At 40.3% G+C, this 22,807-nt stretch overlaps 1 protein-coding gene across 1 annotated transcript in view; it reads left to right on the forward strand.

Moving 5' to 3' along the window:
* The window catches only part of THEMIS (thymocyte selection associated), a 70,795-nt gene extending 48,834 nt beyond the window's left edge, over positions 1-21,961 (forward strand). Inside the window, exons 5-6 of the mRNA XM_058021148.1 lie at positions 11,914-12,064; positions 21,813-21,961. Coding sequence (XP_057877131.1) covers positions 11,914-12,064; positions 21,813-21,961 — 300 coding nt within the window. The remainder of the gene's footprint in view (positions 1-11,913; positions 12,065-21,812) is intronic.
* The last annotated feature ends 846 nt before the right edge of the window (positions 21,962-22,807 follow it).

Genomic DNA, 22,807 nt, shown 5'->3' on the forward strand with positions numbered 1-22,807 from the left:
CTTTTAAACCCTTCTGTGAACTCATTTAGAGTCATCTCACTTTCCAAGTCCTGAGAAGAAAATATTCACATCTGAAAAAATGACCCAGCTGACCATCTGAATGTTGAGCACAAAACATCAGGAGAAGACATCATTATGTTTTTAAAGGCTGGCTGCTGAACTGAAAAGCAAGTGAACAGTTAAGTTTGGCTCAAAGACTGACTGAGAGGAAATTTTAGGCTGCAGAAATAAAATCTTTTCTAAATCCCCAAAGTAATTCAGTGGACTGATGAAACCAAAGCAGTCTTATTGATGAAAATCATGGGAGTTACTCAGCTCTTTGCCCTGTGTCAGTAGTTTGAAGAGCTGTCCACCAAGTATTTATTTGCTCAAAGAATCTTCCATCTGGTGTATATATGTGGTCATTATGGAAAAGCCCTCCGAAAATGTTTGTGGATGCCCTAAGAGAGCAGAATTTCACAGCAGAACTCTCCATGCCAACAGCTGTTAAAGCTTTAGTCAGCTGCAACAGTGCAACTTAATGGGGCTTAAAGCCCCATCAACCTGGATGTCTTCTTGGGTTCTGTAAATGTGTAAATGTAGTATGGGAATTATTTACTTCATTATTTTAGTTAGGAAATGAAGATACTTACAATTTAGAATGTCTTCTGCACAAAGAGTCATTCTGCAAAGTTTTAAACAGGGTGGGGGGTTTAAAAGGACAGGTACAGTACATTAAACTACCTGCCAAGTTCAGACACTATTTCATGAAGCTGGACATATGCTGAACATGAATGAACATGAACGTGGGAAAAGCAATCTCCACTTTCAAGGTTGTGCAATCCTTAGTGTCATTTACAGAATGGTGGAACTAACAACCAGGGTATATCTTAAGTATGAAGAAAAATTACTGAATATGAGCCTTCTTCTGCTATTTGACTTTCTTAGCATATGAACAAAGTACCACCATCAGTGTTCTCCATGCTGCTTCTTAGATTGACTTTCCAGTTGCCTTTTTTTTTTTTTTTTAATAAGCCAGGAAATAATGGGTTGAGATTTGTAGAGACCCTCTCTTCTCAGCTGCCTCTTTCTGAATAGGCTTAAAAGGTCTTTTAAATGCCACTGAGGCATAGCTCTGAACATTGTTGGAGTGCCAGGCCTGTCCTACAAAGCAGGCTCTTAGGAGAGAACCTGGAAAGGGAGTGGATGCCACAAAAGCCATGGAAAACAGTTATGAGCGCAGAGGGATATTCAATTCTCATTCTCAGAGCTTGGTATGGGGCTGATTGGGCTACAACCCTCTCTGGGAGGGAACTCAACCTCTGTGGAGTCAGTGCCTGGGAGGGAGGGTGGTACAGGGGAAGGTGGGAGCCACAGGCAGAAGTGGGCACGTGGTATCACACAGTTTCATTTTGATACCCAGGAGTAAATGGATTTGAAAGCCTTCCTTTCCCTTAATTTTTGCTCCCTGTAATGAATTGAGGAGATTCAAAATCTAAAATGCCTACAGCCAGAAACAGATCAAAAAGTCTTCTTTTAATAGTTTTGGTAAGTACTTGTAATCAGAAGTGAATTTTTTTTCTGACAGGTGTGTACTTCCCAATTTGCCAAAAGTATCAGGATGTAGAGATCCTTTCTGATGAGGAAAAATCCAGATCCTTTACAGGATGTGATTCAGAGTTGCCAATAAACCAAAGACCCCTGTGACTTGGCTGGGTTTGCTAACCACTGGTGTGCAGTTAAGCACAGCTGCAAGGGAATTAATTGTCAGGACTTTTTGAAATTATGTCAGAGAATAAAGAATTGAAAGGGAAGTGGAAAATGGGGCAGAATAGTTTCTTTCTGAAAAACAGGCTGGCTTCTAGTGGGCAAGTTGAAATATTTATATACTCATATCTCTGTGTACATTTATATGTGTGTATGTGTGTGTGAAGGCAAAATTCTTGAAGGAATTGAAACGTTGCAGAAATACCTGTTAGAATAGCAATGCATTTTGCTAATAAAATAACCCATTTTCCTTTCACTCCTGCTGCTACATTCCCTGCTGTGGCCTGGAAAACAGACGATTTTGAAAAACAAGAAGCCTGATGCTGAATTCAGCCACGACTGAGCAAATCCAGAATAATGCTTTCAAATTACAGGGAGTGAGTGCAGATTTGCACCCAGGGTCTGAGGATTGAATCCAGTCTCAAGTATTTAATTCTTACCAACTCAGTGTCTTGCTGCTTTCCCCAGGCTGATGTCTGCTGCACACAGCGATTTCTGTCTAGCAGGAAGGGGAAGCAGAGGGTGAGTTCTGCAGCTGGACTTGCAGACTCATGCTAGGAAGGCCAGCACAGTGGTAAGAACAAGAAAGGAATTTATTTTAAAAATTTCAGTCCCCCACTCTTCTCCACGCCCACCTCACCCCCAGTCTCTGCAGGACCACAATTAGAGGAAATGGGCAGGATACATTCAGAACGAGGGGAGTCAGAACAAGGCTGGAAGCAGATCAGGAGTTCAAGGGGAGGCTGGACAAATACTTGGAAGAGACACCCTGTGAGTGTTACTAAGACACAAACCACGTCAAACTCAGGAAATTCCCTGAGCTGAAAATAGTAAGAGGCTGAGAGTGTATTTGGGTGTAACAGATCCTGACTTGCTCTGTTGTCACTCTTCCTTGGGGTCTGCTTAAGGCGATGGTGAAGCAAAAATACTCTGTGAGATGTATTTTGACCTGAACCAGTGTGGACATTATTTAAATGTTCAAGGGCAGAGAAGATCTGAGGACTGAGGGGAGACAGATGGAACAACAGTGCAGGGTGGGTTACCTCCTTTGGAGTCCTGTGTCAGGAGTCACAGGAAATTTCATTCTTCTTTTCATTTAGTTTCAATTCAAATTTTCCACACACTAAACTGCACTTACATTCACATCATTTTCAGCCTTCAGATTTCAGTCTGCTGAGTATATTCCATCTGCAGTTTGGCAAACCTGCAGGTAATTATCTGTCCCTTGTAATTATATTTTCAGTTAATGTTCCATTAAAGGCAAAGGAAAAGAATCCATATCTTCTGCTTAAGTGGTGATAGCACAAAATACAACATTTCATAATCTTTGAACAAACAAGCAGTTCAATTTGGCAAGGTGAGGTGCATTTGAAATACAGAAGTAGGCCTCATTAATTTAGGTCTTCAGGTGTACACTTTTTTCCTACCAAGAATTTGCCTGTTTAGTGGGTGCGTACCCCAGGAGAAAAGCAAAGCCAGCCTTGGGGTAAAGCATTAGACTCACTATGAAACTATGGGATCTTTTCTTGCTCCCTTTCAGGAGTGTTGTGAGTGCCATGGAAACCAGGATTTCCACAAGCTGATATTAACTTTCATTGCCCAATCTGAAACAGCCCAAGTCTAATTTTTTTAGCTAAGAGCTCACAAGTGTGGCTGCAATTTCTGTGCCTCTGATAGCAGAGAAGGCAGGTTGGTTAAGAGCTCAGGGTGTGTAGAAAGGTGACAGCTGGTGGCATCTCACCAGTTCCTACCCACTTTTTGAAGCAATGTAGAAAAGAGTACATTTGGCTTTACCAGCATGTAAAATGCATGAAATAATATTTTTCTTTCACTGCATGGAGTCTTGAAGAGACAAAGTGCTGTTTAAGACTAAGTACTCAGGAAAAAAGCCAAACCTTAACATAAAGACATCACTGCAAAAATAAATGCAATATTATCATCCACATTATAGTAAAGATGAAAAAACTATTCTCTGCTCTGAGGCACTGGGGATCAAGCACTCCCCCCTTTACGTATTTAGCGGGGAGAGCAGAGGGAAGAGATGGAGCTGGAGAGCATTATGCAGCATTTTGCATTTGAACTAATGCTAAAAGATTTTTAAATAGCCTTTTTGCTTTCTAACACTAAGCCCAAGGTGTAAGCCTGGTGATTTTGTGGTGGCTAATACAGCATTGCTTCATCCCAGGCCACTCAAGGGTGCCCAACATCATTTTCTCTTCTCTTTTGCTTGTTCACAGACAGAGCAGGGGAAAAATATCTGGGAAAAAGGAACTGACAGCTTCAGTTACCCAGAGGTATGAAAGATCTTTGGTAGCAAAACTTAATTCCAAAGTCTCTTGGGAAGCAATCAGTACTATTCTGGAAAAATCTGAGGGGAGAGATAAAGATCTCATTCAACAAATGATTATACAAACACTGTGAGCAGTGAATGAGTACATGAAAGCCATTGGATTAAGAACTAAAATCTTGGGACTCTGAATTTTCAGAGCAAGCAAAGAATTTCTGTGGAATGCAATGGGAAAACACTCTAGTGTGGCTTTTTATTTATTACATAATGCAACTTATTTTGTTTCCATTTGCTGCACAAAATTTACCTGAACTGTGGGAACTGTCAGTGAAGAGTGGCAGTATTTCCTTACCTCCTTAAAACCCTCGCAGAATTTCCTAAGAAAGCATGCACTGTTCACTTACAACAGCCCTTTTCAAAGGTCATTCTATCAGCTGGATCCTTTTTTTCCCTCTGTTTGTTATTCCCCGCCACCCCCACCGCAATTATTAAACCACAGCCTGTTAAATTACAGGATCTTAACGTTTCACTACATTGCATCCCAAAAAATCATCAGATCTCATCAAGCCTTGTTTTCTCTCTCCGTAGTCCCAGAAATTTATTGTGCGTCGTTTCAAAGTGGGGAGAGGGGTGGACCAGAAGGAGAAATCTTTGTCGGAGGAGAGTTGGGATGTCAGGCTGTCCGGTCTCACGGCAGAGCCGCGGTCCCGGCAGCGCGTTCCGGGGGGAGCGCTGGGCCGAGCGCCGGGATGCGCCGGGATGCGCCGGGATGCGCTGGGGTGCGCGGGATGCGCGGGATGCGCCGGGATGCGCCGGGATGCGCTGGGGTGCGCGGGATGCGCGGGACGCGCCGGGATGCGCCGGGATGCGCTGGGGTGCGCGGGATGCGCGGGATGCGCGGGATGCGTCGGGATGCGCCGGGATGCGCAGGGATGCGCTGGGGTGCGCGGGATGCGCCGGGATGCCCGGGATGCGCGGGATGCGCGGGATGCGCGGGACGCGCCGGGATGCGCCGGGATGCGCGGGATGCGCGGGATGCGCGGGATGCGCCGGGATGCGCGGGATGCGCGGGATGCGCGGGATGCGCGGGATGCGCGGGATGCGGAGCCCCCTAGCGGTGCCCGCCTCCTGCTTCCCCTCTTATTCGTTTTGTCATGGGTTTTTGTGTCATTCCTCTATGTCATCGGCTGTCCCAGCTCACAGACAATTTGCGTGCCGCTGGTTTCGCCAAGACCAATAGGCCTGGCGCATTGTTTTCTTTTGTTTTAGTCGGAATAGATCTGGCTGGAACAAGGCATTCTGCTCTGGTTTGTTTTGGTTTTAAATCCAAGTATCCTTGCACAAATCCTGAACAGGGATTAATTATTCCTGTCCCTGCTATTAGGAAAACATAAGAGTTTAAATACAGTGTTTGAACCTTTAGAATGTGCCTACAGTAGCATTAGCCTACAACCAAGAATGATTTTTTTTTTTTAATATATTTTTCTCCTTTTTAACCTTTGGGAAAAGAACCAAGAGCAACCTGGTCCAGTGGAAGGTGTCCCTGCCCATGGCAGTGTGGGTGGAATTAGATGGTCCTTAAGGTCTTTTCCAGCCCAAACTATTCTATGATTCTATGAGAAAACCCAGACTACTGACAATGAAAGTCAAATTAATTGTGATATTGTTGGTATGCAGAGGAAATACCTTGTGAGGAAGAAATTTATTAAGCACCTAAATCTGGATCACAAAACTTAATTTTATCATGTGGTTTTTGCTTCTTTTAGGCAGACAATAATTCACAGATTAATACAATTTTGCTTCTGTCTTTGAAACGATTTAACCTTGACCCCTTCTTTCTCAAAATTGTTAATCTGCAGTTTATAGTACCTTATGAGTCCTGCAGGCAAATAATAATTCTCCAAAGTGCTCTCATCCTGTGTATTAATAAGACTAAATGAGGACCCTCTTTATTGCCCATGGCCTTTCTGAAGTATCTTCTAACTAGCTCTTCTCCTTTTCCACACTCCAGTGGACTGTGGAAAATGAAGACTTGATACCATGCACTGGAATCGGTGCAATGGGAAAGACTGTTAAAATTCTTTGCTGCAAAATCGTAGGCCCTTGTCAGTACCCTTTGCTATGGGTACACTGTGCCCTTGCAAAAATCACCCTGATGTGCAAGGTAAGTTGGCTTGTCAATAGATCATACAGGAAGGCTAACTTGGGATACAAGTGAATAATAATCCAAAGGTAATTGTTTCTTTTCAAGTGGAATAAATCAATCTTAATTGTCTCCCATAATAATACAGATTTTGAGACAAGTCAGCAGTTCCCATGTGTGTGCACCCGTTATTCAAATTTGTGTTCCCTATCTGTTAGGCAAGAGCACCCATTCAGATTTTTAGTCAGACAGTAGGTGAAATATATTTTCATAGAATCATAGAATGCTTTGGGTTGGAAGGGGCCTTGAAGAACACCTGGTTCCAACCCCCTGCCATGGGCTGGGACACCTTCCCTTGGACCAGGTTGCTCAAAGCCCCATTCCAACCTGGCCTCAAACACTTCCAGGGATGGGGCACCCACAGTTTCCCTGGGCAACCTGTGCCAGTGCCTCACACCCTCACAGAAAATAATTTCTTCCTAAAATCTAATCTAAACCTACTGACTTTCAGCTTAAAACCGCTCCCCTTGTCCTATCACTCTGCTACCTGATAAACACCTCGTCTTCTTTGCTGTAAGCTCCCTTTAGGTACTGGAAAGCTGCCAAAAGTGTCCCCAGAGCCTTCTCTTCTTCAGGCTGAACAACCCCAGTTCTCTCAGTCTATTTTCACAGGAAATGTGCTCCAGATCGTGTTTGTGGCCCTCCTCTGGACCCACTCCAGCAGATCAATGTTCTTCTTATGCTGGGTGCCCCAGAGTTAGATGCAGTACTCTGGGTGGGGTTCCACCAGGGTGGAATAGAGGGGGGTCACCTGATGATGAGCACTGGTGTAAATCTGACCAGTGCAGTTACTCCAGAATGCATCCAATGTGTGCTCTTCCAACCCAAAAGTAATTCGGATCTGTGACTAAAGATAGTCTTGGGCTCTGAATGTGATAGCATTTACTCTGGCTGACACTACATGGGAAACAAAATCTGTGACTATTTTCTGACCCATTGTAGTTCCAAACTGTCCCTGCATAAAGTCATGCAGATATAATGACTGTGGGAGCAATATCATATAGGTAGGTTGTAATTCTGTAGGTTCTGAAGCTCATGAAGTCTTCTTTATAAATCAGACACTATGAATACCGATATGTCTCTCTCTACCACCCTCTCTCACAATTTCCTTGAAATACTCTGCAAACTATTTAAAACTAAAACTTCATCCAGCCTGGGTTGGGCTTCCTGGTGAATAGAGTGCTGTGCCACTCCCTTACAGAACTGTCATATGCAGCTTGTGGGGATAAATTGTCTTTTTTGTCTGTGTTTGGACAGTGAAATCATTCATCACACTTTCATTCTATGTATATATCTTTTTCTTCTAGAGGAAAGGTGCATGCAGCAATTAAGCATTTTAGAGATAAATATACCCATGCAGTAAATTCCAAAGCAATAAATATGTATCTGGAGTTTTGGCTTGGGTTTCTGATGGCTGTAAATACTGCCACTCCAAGTTGTTTTTAAAGATTGCAGTAAAAGCTTTATGTTCTGTATCTACCAGCATGGGTGACTTGTAATAATGTACTCCAAAGGTGTAGTGCCATGTCCAGCACTGATTGCTCCAGCAAATGAGTACTCCTCTTCACTTGAGTCATTTGTAATCACCTAACAGCTTGACTTTCAGTCTGGAAAGCATAATTTTGTCAGATTGGTTTATGGCACTATATCTCTCACCACATTTTCAGAGATTGTGACAGCTACTGGTTTCATATTTGCTTCCAAATATTTTTATGTACTTTAAACAAATATTTCCTTCTTTACAGTGAATGTTCTAGCTATTGTTGAGGTGTTCTTTCCTTAAAAAAAAAAAGGCAACCAAAAAATAATGTGCATTATGAACATTAATTATTTTCTTTTTTTGTAACTAGATATAAAAGACCTTTTTTTTTACTTGCTCTAAGAGCATCTCCTTCTGTTTTATCTCAGTGGTTACAATAATTTTGCCGGACACCTCCAGAGTTAGAAGAGGGTGGGGGTTATTGTTTGTTTGATTTATGGTTTTGTTATTGTTGGGTTTTGTGGGTTTTTTGGTGGGTTTTTTTTGGTTGGTTGGTCGGGGTTTGGGAGTGCTTTTTGTAAGAACTTCTGTGCTATTTTATGGGCTGATTGAGAATTTGCGATCAAATACTGCTGTCTGAAGCCTGTGTGGGACAGGGATTGCCTTCAGTGTTTTTGGGTTGCATCTTGCAAAGGAGTTGGAATTTCCAGAGTCACTGCATTATGAGTTACAATTTAACTCCTGGAAGGCAAAAGATTAAAGACCAGAAACTCTTCTTCCTAAAGAAGAGATGACTCAAGAAAAAGAGTAAAAATCATAATGAAAGGAGAAAATTAATAAAATTAAGAGTTAGGTCAGTAAAAAGAAACCTCGCGACCCAAAGTAAATTTCAGAGCAGAAATAAACTCTGGAACTCATTGCCACATGATACTGATAACAGAAATGTAAATGAATTTAAAAAACAATTTGACACCGTAATGAAAAAAATATTTACATGGATGCAATTGTTGATGGCCCAAATTTTTTAAGTTGGAGGAGAACACAGCTTGGAGCTGTGAGAGAAAGATGAGAGCAAACACTTATGTTGCAGGAGATATCAGCATTTTGAGGACAGGTTTTGCACAACTGTGGCTGTAGATAGCAAAACCATCACTATTTGGCCAGTGCCACTGATAAGAACTATTGTCAGATTTCACAGCTTTTGGAGCAGACAAGCAGAGGGAAGCCTTGCTTGCAGAAGAGAGCGCATGTACACACACACAGATGCAGTGCATTAAACTCTTCAGGTGATCAAGGGGAAAAGGGAAACTAATTCAAACCCCTTGCCCTGAAACTCAGTTTGCCTCGGCAGTGTTTTCAGTTTGTGCACCTTTGACAAACACTGCACTCATTTACAGCTTCTGCTGAATTCTGACTCTTTGTTCTTACTAAAGTGATGCATCTCCAGCCCTTTAGTTCTCACCTTAGCTCTCACACTTTTTTGTGTTTATCCTCTTTGATGTAACACCTCCTTTTTCCTGAGAAGGACTGTGTGTATTTAGACTCATTTACCTTTACAGATTTATGCTTTGACTCCAGAGTTGTTCTTGGACCACAAGCAAACTTGAAGATGTCATGGGAAATTCTTAGTCATTGCTGTAAAATTTTTAGTTCATGCACATCTAGATGTTGGTTTTATTTTCCAGATGCTGAGGTTTGGGGTTTCCTCATGAATTGTCTTTTATAACAAATGACTGCAGCTCAGATTATGAGTTTTTAATTGAATTAATGTTTTTTCTGGCAGTAATTATTGAAAATCATGGCTGATATCCTGACTTTTTTAAATTAGTGGAACAATGACTCTGCCTAGATAGAAATTCTGGGCTGTTAAGTTTGCCAGGTATTTGAAAGACATCTGTAAGACTTCTCTGTTACAAAGTTTTTAAAAAGCAACTCATCTTTGTTGGTCTGTAGTATAATTACTATCTATAGTGCTATTAAGGATGTTAAAATGCTATCAGATTTCAGCATAAAGTGATGTGACAGTTCATTTTCTGTAATCCTATTTGTTTTTAAATGTTTGAGTTTTGCATATTTTAGTTTGTTTACAAGGTGCCCCAGGTAACTATTTTTTTCACAGCATGTGGTTTTGCTGATGAATTATAAGATGAGCACAAATTCCAGATACATTTTTCTTAATGAGACTATCTTTCTATTTTGATATCAAGGCCTGTTTTTAATTAGTTAAGGCAATGCAAAATAAATAAACTCAACATACTCATACATCACATTGATTGCTAGTATTAACAGCATAAGTAAGGAGCTGAGTAGAAAATAAGAGAATTCATGTGGTTTTTTTTAAAAAAAAAAACTTTCTTTTTTTTTATGTCTACAGTTTAAATTAAGGTTCCATCCTTCCCTGAAAGCTGAGCATTAAATGAAAGCTTTCTGTGTGCTAAGTATGCCAAACAACTGGAATACAGGAATAATCTGCCTATGAATAATAGTTACCCTACCCTTCCCAAGACCTTTAATTTGTGATAAAGAGGTATGACTGATACCAAGGATGGGACTAGTTTAGTGGCAGCTCTGAAACATGGTTATTTAGGCATTTATTTTCCCCAAGCAGAAGGTGGACATTTCTCAAGAATGCTGCTTATAAAATGAGTGTTCATATAATTGGGACAGTCTGGCAACAAGCAGGTGGGGCATACAGGCATGTTTAGGTGCTGAAGATCAAGAAAAGGAGATGAAAGAAAGGCCATGCCCTCCTGGTGAAAGAAAGTTAAACCCTCTGCTGTGAAGAATTTCTTCTGACATTTCTGTCCTCTTGGCAAATTATTTCTTAGCTGAATTTCTTTTTTACATGCCCTGAATTTTTTGTGAATTACAGCACTGCTTACAGCTTTGCTGGGCCTCAGAGGTTCTTTTGGGACCAAGGCAAGCACTCCACAGCCTTGTACAGCCTGTAGAGCACAAACATGCATTGAATACTGCAACTCAACTGACTCCTGTAGATTGATCCTGCGAGGTTTTTTTTTAAGAAAAAGGAAAAAAGTACCAGAGATTCCTTTAATTGAAAAATAAGGGTATTACACTTGTGCAGTGTTGTGACCCACCCACTGGGCAAAGTCATCCCTATGTTTTATGGATTTCATCCTATCTGTTTTTCTTAATATACTCTTCCAAATTTTCTATTTTGATTCCCAGTGACTTCTTTTGTTGCTAGCTGATCTCTTTTTTCAAAAAGGGCAAGTTGTTGTAAAATGTGGGCTTGTGTTGCGCCTTCGCAAATTGTGGGTTGATTCTGAAAAGATCAGATCCTATTACTGTGTAGCTACTGTCAGATTTACCAGCTTGACCTTATCTCTCTGAATAGGATGGGCTTTGTCATTGCTAAGGAAAAAAATCTGTATTTGATTTTGAATGGAAAATCCATACTGATTATTTCCTAAAATATATACTCTGGTATAATGATTGCAATTGGTCTGTACCTACACTGCAGCTACTGTAGAGCTTCACCAAAGATATATTTTTGACACTTTTAATTGACTGTTACTTACACAGCCAAAAATATGTATTTGACTGAAAGTATTTATGATATAAATACTTCAAAATTTAAAAAACCCCAACATAATTATGGAAAGGTGTATAGGAAGCTTGAATTTCAAGGGATGCAAATATTGAGGCCATCTAACTTACTTTTTCCAGTGTAATAAAACTATAATTAATAATGTCATAATTGTATGTTCCCATCATCTAACTATACTATGCTGTGAATGCTACTGGGTAAATGTAATTGAAATGTCAGACTTTATATGAGTTTGTGATATAATATGTAACAGAACACATTAAATGAACAATCGATACAATAAAAATAGTTAATCAGAAAGTAATCTGAATCAACCAAAAGGGATACATAAATCTCCTTTTGCTTGTGTGACACCATATAGCCAAAATATAAAAAGGAAAAGAAAGACTGGAGATGTGTTTTAGTGGTAAACTCTTCACCTAGAGTGCCTCCTGGTCATGTTATTTTGTGATATACATGCCTGAAAGACAAGCTCTGTGGTAAATGTCATCGATGACTTTGACAAACAGAAAAATCTGCAGTTAAAACTCTCAGAAATAACCCAAAGAATATTGCTCTTGCATGTCACATCAGTTTGGAATACCAATTTACATGGAAATTTAATGTACTATTCTATCTAATTTCAGAATTTCTACGTAGACACCACCAGGAAATTGTGCTCAGATCAAGATGCTGCTGTTTTGGAATTGCAAGTTAGTTGTCAAAATGATTTGGTACATTGTGAGAATAAGGACGTGACTGGGAAAGCTACACTAGTGGAAACCACTGTGGCTAAAGGTCAGTAAAGCTTTATGGTTTGAGCTATTAATACAACAAAGCTTAACCTCAGCCCTAATGAAAATTTGTCATACAGGAGTATCTTGTGGGATTTCACTTGGAATCTGTGGCTTAGTCAGAGAGGGATGAAAAGGGAACCTTTCTGTTCTTCCTTCATAAATGCCATAAGGCAAATTCATCCAGGCTCTCAGCAGCAGCGTGGTATTAAACTCTGTCTGACACTGCAGCATGAATATTCAGTGGGGTTTAGGAACAGACGACTGGAAAACATGTGCTGATCTTTTGCTTTACAGTGACGCATACACATAATCTGTTATTAAAAAAATACCTATCCCAAAGTGTTTTGAGATGAGAAAGCCATTTACATTAAAGATATAGAGATGCCTTCAACTCATATTTTTGTATTTTGAAGAACATAATAATACTGAGCAAAATCCTTGACCAATAATTGTTTTTAAATTTTTCTCTACTTGTTTGTATTTCCCATAATTTTGATAGATGGCTAGTTCTTCTACTTATCTTTCAAGTTTTTCTTTTTCAGAAATGAACCATACTGAAGTTGAAAGGCTAAATCATGAGAGGACAAATCCAAATTCATTTTATGTATTTCAACTTGGCAGTTAATATTAAAAAAATTATTTCATTAATCTCTCGGTCAGAGGTTATATTTGAGATATGAAAAAATCACCTTAATTACAACACTGGAACATTTTGAGGACTAAAGAATGAGTATTCATCCTCACAGCATTTGTTAACTGATAATTGATATCAATAGAAGAACTTCTTATAAATTTCCTCTTTTTTTCCTTGTCATTCAGTGTGTAATACTCTTAAAAAGAATTGTCTATTTGAAAGTGTGTATTGAAACTTCTAAAAGCTACATAAACCAATTTTCTGGAGAAGAATTGTAGTGCCATGCTAAATATTCACTAATCCTTATTGCTGTGGAAATTGATTATTTGGGGACTGATTATTGAAAGTGATGTGGTTTAACCCCTGTCAGTGACCAAGCCTCACACAGCTGCTTGCTCGCTCCCCTACCAGCAGGAGGGGGGGGAGAATTGGAAGGGGAAAAGCCAGAAATCTTGTGGGTTGAGAGAAGGACAGGGAAAGCAAAAACCACTCACACAAGCAAAGAAAACCAAGGAATTAATTCAAGGCTTCTCATGGGCAAGCAGTTGTTCAGCCATCTCCAGGACAGCAGGGCCTCATCTCATGTAACAGTGGTTTGGGAAAACAAACTCCATCACTCCAAATGTCCCCCCTTCCTTCTCCTTTCCCTTTGGTCAGTTTGGGTCACCTGTCCCAAACTCCAACTCCCCTTTCCAGCTATGGCAGTAGGAGAAACAGAAAAGCCCTTGGCTCTGTGCAAGCACTGCTCATAAAAAAGCCCTTGCACATTAAAAAAAAAAATCTCCATATTATCAACCCTGTGTTCAGCACAAATCCAAAACCGCCCTGTACTTGTCACTGTGAATACAATTAATTCTGCCCCAGCCAAAACCAGCAAAATATCTTGGTATCTGGCAGCATCTAAATAAAATTCCAGATTTGTTATTTTGTGGCTTTGAAAAATCTCTTTTCAGGCTTTGTTTTGTCACTGTTTAATGATTTGATTAGATTTTATAGGGGTAAATGGTGAAGCTTACATGTCAGCAGGTACAAAGGACAGTACCCTCAGTTTAAATCCCACAAAATAAAAAGAATACCAACGTGGGTATGTGGTACTCATTTCTTGTTAAGGGCACTTCCTGTAAATCACTGAGGCTTGGCTTTGAAAACCATGTCCACAGGGATTAATTGGGTCACTAGCCTGGGTTAGTCTCTGTGGGGTGAGGCAGACATGGGATGCAGAGGGAACACACTTGAAGAAAATGTGACCAGTGCCTCTTTGAGAAAGAAGGCAGACATAAAATTTATGCTGAGGCTTGGCTTATTGACAAGCACAAAAGTCAGTGCTTGAGTAGGTGCTTAACTCTATTGGCCTAGACTCCTCCCAGACAAGAAATGTGACACAGGATAATGTCTCAAAGTGCCTTTATGGTGAAGAGTCTTCAAATATTTTTCTGAACACAGCTTCTCAGTTTGTGCAAAAAGTGAAGTCATAGAGTCACTTCCTGTGCCTGTTACAGGAATTGTACAGCAGTTACTAAGCTGAGCTCCATTGGCTGAGAAAAGCAGTATGGAGCCACTGTTACTAAAGCTTCAGCTCAATAACAGGACTGGGAGGTCACTTGGTCTTTCCATTTTTCTACTGCGAAGGTATTTGTTACTTCTTGTGTTTCTTTTGTAGCTGGAAGTGTCTGGGAAGTGTCTGTCTCCATCTTCTTCCTATCTTCCCATCAGGTACTGATGCCCAGTGATAACATCTTCCCTGAGCCTTCTCTACCAGGCTGAACAGCCTCAGCCCTCTCAGCCCCCCCTTCTATTTCAGATGCTTAAGGCACTTGATCACCTTCATGACCCTCTGCTGGACTTGCTCCGGACCATCCATGTCCCTCTTGTACTGGGAGCCCAGATCTGGACCCAACACTCTAGGTGTGCTCCCACCAGTGTTGATCAGGGGGACAAGGATCTCTGCTGGCACCACTTTGCCTAATGCAGCCCGGGAGGTGTTGGACCACTTTGCCACAAAGACACATTGCTGGAGCACAGTCAGCTTGTCTTCCAGGACCCCAATGTTTTCCTGGGCAAAGCTGTTTTCCAGTCATTCCTTCCCAGGCCTTGCATTTTCTTCCACTGAACTTCATGAAAGTCCTCTCTGCCCAGTTCTCCCACCTGTTCAGGTCCTTTTGGATGGCAGCACAACCATCTCAGCTGCTCCTCCCATTGAAAACTTACTAAAGGAAGCTTGTTCCCATCTACTGCTCCATTAATGAATCACTGTGTCTGTAGCAGGCACCCACAGCATCACTCATATTGGTCTCTCTGTTAAATTCTGACCCAGGAACTCTCAGGGGGTTCTTCACTTGTCCCTAGGCAAGAAAGCTGCTTCTGTTACCCATGATGCCAGCAAGATTTCTTCCTTCTCCTTCATGCTGTGTGTTAGCTCATGCAGTTTGTGGTTCTGGATCTGGACTTTTTTGCAACAGTTCCAGGACTGGACCCTCTGCTGAACATGCTTCACCATGGTGAAATGCTGCAACATCACTGACTGTCCCATCTGCCCTGCTTGAAGTCTGTCCTCCTTCTCTCTCTTTATTCATCCAGATATAATAGCATTAGTCTTTTGTCCACCACATTAAGCCTTATTTATATGTCATTGATAACTCTTTTTATAATCTTCAAAAGCACTTGATTTTTATTGTGATTTTTCAGCTTCTAGCACAATTCTGTTTTTCTTAGCCAATTCTTCACTTGCTCTTAATTCTGAAACAATCTAATTGAGAAGAATGCTTTGTCTAGGCCCTTTTTCAGCCTTGAAAATATCTTTTCTCTATTGTTCTTGTTCTATTTCCTTTGGCAGTCATTGCATCAAGATCCTAATATTTGCTGTGACGTCCCTTCAGAGAAAGCAGGGTTTACTTTTCTTCTGGCTGAGACCATCATTAGTCATGGTAGACTGATGACAACTCCTCCTGCTTCTAGTAGACATATTTTTTTTTAAACTTTAGCTATCATTCAGGCTTATCTTTTCCTGTGTTTTTCCATGAATTTATGGCTGGAGACCCATGCTTTGCAGGTAGCTTCCAGGTAGCTTTGGGTGTATGACCAAGAGTATTAGAGAAAGAAAATGGTGTTAAGACTGCTGAAGGCTTGCATGACTGGAACTGCAAACATTTACAGCACTAACTCTTCCCATGCATCTGAGTTCTTAGCCATGTATCTGATTCAAAAGCCCATCAGCCACAGGTCTGCTGGCTCATTTCTCATTAAAATTTCAATTAGTTAATTTGAAGTTCATCCTATTCACTCTTTTGGCGTAGGTTATTCATGGAACAACAGACAGAGGATAGCTTTTGTTGCTGAGGATTCCAAACAAACTCCTAGTACCTCTCTTAGTATGCACACTGAAAATCATGAAGTAGTATCATAATGATACTTCTTTTGCAAGACTAGGAAATTGCTTCTTATTTAATTGCCTTGGAGTATATTCCTTTACAAATTCTGTCCAAATTGGAGTATAGTGTGAGTTTGAGCTAGGCAGATATAACCCAGTCCAAAGAACAGTGATGGATTGTGACATATCAAAGCTAAAATTTTTCCTGAAAGTTGTATGTCAGTGTAGTCCAAAATTATTTGGCTTGATTAAAAGATAATTGCAGAATTATACAGGAGAGCAGATTAGATTATGGAACAGTTCTTCCTGGCCAGCCAAGGAATCCCCATGAGTCCACTGCTGCGTGCAGCAAGCTTGCCTGTTCCAGAGGGTGTACTCTGCTCTGCTAATTCAAAAGATAATGGATTAGAAAATATGTCAAGACTAATAACACAGACACACTCCTGTAGGTTTTGAGTGGGAGGAAATGCACCATTCACTGACTAATCTTTAAACTTCTACTGATGAATGTTAAGCCACCCTCCAAAGCACCAACCTGTTTCAAATTCCTAATAAGGATGTTGAATCTGTACTCTCAAAAACCCCCCTAGTTACAGAAAAAATTTCTATTTCTTACCAAAGGCCAGATAGTTCCAAAAAGAAAAACAATGTTTTTTCCTACATTTTAAAGCCTCTGTTGTCTTTCTTTACAGAGTTCATGTTAATAAAGATAGGATTTATTATCTTTGCTTCTAAGAAATGGAACCTTCTTCTTCTGTTGCAATTAAACCTGAATAGGCCACTGAAGATATTATCTTATTTTCTTATATTTGACTAAGGTTGAATTAATTAAAATGGTAGCAATATCTGCAGGATTATAACTCTCATCAGAAATCTGCTGTATCAGTTTTTCTTTATCCTTTAAATTTATTCTAAGTGGAGTTTCTAGAACATTACATAATCTACTTATTCATGGCATAGGTTTCTGGAATAGTTACAGTCTGCAACAAAACAGTATTTATGCTGATTTTGTTCATTCATGTCAGGATATTTTAAAAAGATATTTATATATTCTGTCTTTAGGCACTTGATTTAGGAGGCTGGTGGGCTGGAAAAAAAAAAAAAAAAAGAGGATCGGGCCTTTCGTTCGTGCTTTTGGATGCACATATATCTACTAAATTTTCAAAGATGGTTCAAGAAACTTCTGTCCTTGTAGCTTGCTGTCCTATCAGTGAAGACAATACTTTGACTATGGCACTGTGCTCTAAAACAAATATTAAAATGAATTAAACATAATAACCCCAAAAACATAAATCAAAATCTAGAATTATGAATTGTTAAAAAAAATAAAAGCTGCTTTTTTTTGATGACATCACAGGGGTTTTGTACTAGTGTTCTGAACTAGGTGCATGGGAATAAACAATATGAATTAGGAATCCTTTTTTGTATGTGTGTGTGACAACTCCCTCCAGCTTCCCACTCAGCTCAGTCTTTGATTAGGGAAATAATGATATTAGATTCTTTGGCTCCCATGATCTTGTAATTTTCTTTAAAAAAATAATTTGCATTTTCATCTGTAAACACAGAATTTATCCTTAGCTTACACATCTTCTGAGGTACGTTTAAAAAAAGACAAGAAAATTAAAATATGGAGATCATACCATTTTATAGGATGTGAGTACACTTTAGTAGATGATATTGAAATGTTTTGAATCGGCTTTACTCTCAACCAAACTCTAACTTGTTTTACAGCAGGTAGAAGAAAGCACAGGCTCTGAATCTCTCTAATTTCACTGGTTTATTAGATATGACTTATTTTAATTGCAGCAATATTCAGAGATTTCAGGCAGGAGCTTAGGCGGTTGCAAGGAGGGGGTATGACAGCATAATACGTATTTAAACCAAAGGTTTAACTCATGTGAGTGCCCTTTCCCACTCTCTGGTGATGCTGCTGGCTCTGCTCCTCCAGTCCTGTGCAGAGCAGCATTTGAATGTCCCTGATGGTGCCCTGAGCCCCACTCTGCATCCTCTCACAGGAACTTATTTTGAGGCAAGAAACACGAGACTGTTTAAAACTTGTGGCAACCATTTCTCATCTGCAAGAGCTGTTGTTACACTGGGGATTTATTTTATGTGAGGCAGTAGTGAAACAGTGGAAACTAGGTCTCAAAAACTCCAATGAAACCAGCAAAACAGACCAGAAAAAAAAACTGACAAAGAAAATCATTTTAAAGGACAGTGAAAAACATCAACAGTTGTCTATTTCAGGAAATTAAGGATTCTTTTAAAGGAATTCAGACTAATCTTTTCCAAATATTAATTTAGGAGATTCCAGAGGAAGATAAATATTACCCATACATTAAATACAACCCTACAGTTTATGTGAAATATTTTGATTGTGGCACATAACAGTTTTGAAAGATATGCTATGTCATCCCATGAAGTAGTGGTTGATGGATATCAGCTCAAGGAACACTCCATTAGTTTTATGGGCTCTGATTCTTCTAACACTGATCGGCTTTCAGCAGCACTCCCTAAGGAATTAGTTCTCATTAGCACTGAGGAGCATCAGAACCAGGCTCACAGCAAATAAAATGCTGCTGCTCATAAAAATGCTTGGTTTATGCATATACCTTTAGTTCTGTACATTTTCACTTAAGTGATCTGCAGAAATAAGGATGTGGTTCTACCATGGTGAGTTCATAACATTATTATGCTAAATATTTCACAACTCTTTTTCAAGTTAGGCATAAATAAACAACAAATGCTGTGTGATTGAGTGTTAATTTATGCAGAGTTAAAACTGATGTGAAATATTTACCACAGCTATAAAACTAGGTTATGGTCACATGGCTAGAGGCATTCAGGTGTGCAGAATTGTACGGGTACACGAGTTGGGGCCTCTAGCTCTTGTCTCTTTCAAGCAAGACTCTTCATGAGTTGGGTCATTTGTGCTGCCTACCTTTTGAAGAAGAGCAAAATGGAGACTTATGACAACCATTTCTGATCTTGAAATTCCTGAAAAACAGCAAACATATTCCGAGAAAAAGCCAATTTATCCTGCTTGCTCAAAGATACAAGTGAAATTAATGGAAATTTTTAGTCTGCAGAGCACCAGCCTTCCACTATAAAGGCAAATATAATTACACAAATTGTTCCAGGAAGAGCAGAATTAATGAAATTTTATTTAATAAGTATTCAGGACTGTTGCCCCCTACTCCTCTCTGTCTTTCCTGATAATAACCAAAACTCTCCTTGCAGTGCTCTGATCAAAGAAAAAGAACAGGTCTGGAGCTATGTGTGTGTTGAGTGGCCAACCAATATGCACACACTGATTTATCCTGCTGCCTGCTGCCAAATGGAGTGGATAACAGCTGTGTTCTGCATGCTTCTCTTTCAATAGAGGAACTAATTCAGCTCCAGCTTTAGTAACCACTGTGAGACTTCTGTCCCCTTCTCAAATCTGACTGAAATTGGCAGAAATAAACTTGTAAAAGTACTGGGGATATTGATGGATGGATGGACAGCACGATGACATAAGCCTTGTTTCCTTGGCAGACTGAGATGGCCTATCTCATTCAGTAATTCAGTGTTGAGGCTAATAGATTGTTTTTGCAAACAGAGAAGAAAATTGCATTGATTTCAGGGTTCAGAATCCCACTTGGACAGTTCAGCTTGTCTCATTAATTGCTTAATGCTTTATTGAAGTGTAAATATATTTATGTCAAAAGGAACTCTGGACAGGTTTGGGACTGGGGACAGCTGTGATTTAGTCTAGCCTGATGACATCAACATTCTTTCTCCTTGAGCTGTCTTGCTTAGAAGTGTATCAATTTGTTTACATGTGTTTGGGAAAGAAGAAAGCCTGGCTATGCCATCCATGAGCAATCTGTACCTTATATCCCTATTAGCAAGTCTAAGTGCACAAACAATATTTCCCTCGCTGAATCACAGGGATTAGCTGATTCTTTCAGTGCCTGTTTTATTCATTAGTTTGCTTTTACTGATATCAAGCCCAGCCAAATTGCAAATTAACTACAAACCCGGAAATGTTTATTAACAAGACAGTGGCCACATGTGAGATATTCCATGCATTTCTAATCATATGTTTGGGGTTTTGCTTTGGGATTCTTTTTCCTTTCAATGCCTAGATCTGGAAATACTTTGATAATTCAGCAGTGGAGGACTCATGGTGATACAGGTCTGTGATAAACTCTGCACTGGTGTAGCCAGACAGATACTTGATTAACCTTGTATTTGTTTCCAGCCTTAGAAAACCTATAAAGGAAAGGATCACACCTTCAGAAATAAATTACTATTACCCAGTTTTCAGTCTCAGTCAGACTGACTGACTCTCTCAGTCATGGAGAGTCTCAGGAAGAACACAAGTGGGATTTGGAGACTGCTGAAAAATTATAGAGTTATTCTCTTGTTGAAGGGGCATGCAGTGGTTGAAAGCGTAAGACTGGGAGAATTCTTATTTGAGAAGTTTGGTTTCATAAAGAAGAATGTATTTAACAAACATGGCTTGCTGGGAGGTCAGATAGTGTGCTCTGATATGTTGTTTCAGGCAGTGCCCTAGCACAAGAACAGTTATACCCACAACAGTGTTGCACACTGGTTTGCAATTTCAAGTGAAAGGTATGGCTTTAAAAACACAGTATCCTCTCAGCTCCATGACCTGTGAGACTTCCTGATAAACTCGAAGGATGATTTGCCGTGGCAGCGGATCTGTGATGGTATCACCACCATCATCTCAGCTCTAGTTGGTTCTATTGCCACCACAGGCTGGCCTAAGGGATGGGGTGGCTCTGAGGGTGAAATGGGACATCGATGGACCAATCCTTATGGAGTTTAGTTCCATGAATTCAGTGGTCCCACATGTCTTGCAGAGCTTCCTCTAGCCCCAGGGAAGTGGTGGACCGCCCAAGCAGGGGATGAGACCCTGGGATCTCCTGGCAGCAGCCAGAGCCACTGCGACCTGCAAAGTGAAGTTGTACAGTACCCAGATGCAGAGTAGAACCCTCCACAGCACTGGAGCTGCTAAGAGGCCTCCAGTGAGATCTCTGCTCTTGTGGGAAAACATTGCTGCTTTATGAAAGGTTTGTCCTCTGTGATGCTTCAGGCCAGTCTAGGTGGATGTAAAGAAATGGACTTTAAAACCTTTCATTTTAACTTCATGCCGTTCTCAACTCCATGTCTCTGCCATATCACCTTTGAAATAAGAAGCAGCTGGGGGGTTCTGGCTCCAGGAAATCCCAAGGTAACACCGTGGTTCCCCAGCTGCAGGGCTTCTCTTGTCAGGCAATGAAACACAAAAGCATGGAAGCACATCTGTGGTAAGGATGGTACATGCAGCTCATGGCAGGGGGACTGCTCTTCTCTTGATATGGTCAGATAATTTTATCTGCTTGCTTTATGCTGTAAGTGATTACACCAGCTAAACTTCTCGATAAACTTTAATGTTATTCATGCATAGATAGCAGGAAGTGGTCAACTTAGAGGTACAAGCCTATGCAAAAACTGAAATAGGAATTCTTGAGTGAAGACACTCTTGTAAAGTGCTCAGCTCATTTTCATTATTGTTCTGTCACAGATACTGTTCAGAAAATTGAGCAAGTCATTTAGGATCTCTGAAAAATATGAAAGTAAAGAGAACATTGTTTTCTTTGCTTTCATGGTTGTATTTTTAAATTGTACCATTTTTCTTCTCCAGGCCAAGGGCAGAGTCTTCCATTTCCTTAGAGTTATTTTTTGCTGATTTTTCAGGCCTAGCAAGAAATTATGAGGAAGAAGAGGATGAGGACGAAGAGCATGACTACAGCTATATTGATGAAAACATAATTGAAAACATAAGAAAAGTATTTCATGGCACCAGCATTAGAAATGAGCACACAGTCTCCAAAGGAAGAAGGTGAGTGTAAGCTGGGATCACTTGTGGATGCAAACAAGTGCAGGCAGAGTGATTTTTCAGACTGGCTGGTAACCTTCACTTCCCAAAACAAGAGAGGTTTTCCCCTGGGAACTTCCAGTATTGCTGCAAATGTCCTGTGAGTAAGGCAGCTCCTCTGGGCTGCCACCTGTGACATCTTAGCTGTGTCACCTTTGTTAAAGGAGGACCTATGATTGTTCTGGGGATAGAAGGCCCTTTTCCTGGTTTGTGCCAATTTGCTCTGAGATTATAGTGTTTTGAATGCAGCCCCTTTTCCTCTTTCTGGACGTGGGTTACTTGTTGGGCATTTTTTCTGCTTTAATAGCTTTCAGGCATTATCTGTGCTTTCATTAAATCTGCAAGGTTCTGCCCTGGCAGTCTGCAGTGACTTTAAGTGCCAGTGAGGAGGGCCTTTATTTCTAAAAGTTTCTAAGTGTCATTTCCAGCTAAACACAGATGAGAATTTTTCTAGATATGAGTGAAACTGTGGTCGCAGTTCTTTTCACTCATAGCTGAACCTTCTATGAATTTCACTTGGTTTGGTTGAATTTCTTCTTTTGTGAGGAGAAACCCTTGAACTCAGGAAAAACTTGAAATATTTTGTTTCAGAAATTTAACATGAAGTATTTAATTGCAAAATGTACTTTGTGTTTATTTTTAAATTATGTGCAACATTCATACCGTGTTTAAGTTAAGCAACATGGTGAATATGAAGTAAGGTGGGTTTTTCTCTGCAATGCCCAAAACCCTCAGAAACATGACATCCAGGGCAGTGTGTGGCCATGTCTCTCCCTGCTCACAGACACAGAGAGTCCAAAGTTACAGAAAAGAC

The sequence above is a fragment of the Melospiza georgiana genome, chromosome 3, assembly GCF_028018845.1.
Source record: "Melospiza georgiana isolate bMelGeo1 chromosome 3, bMelGeo1.pri, whole genome shotgun sequence".
Lineage (NCBI taxonomy): Eukaryota > Metazoa > Chordata > Aves > Passeriformes > Passerellidae > Melospiza > Melospiza georgiana.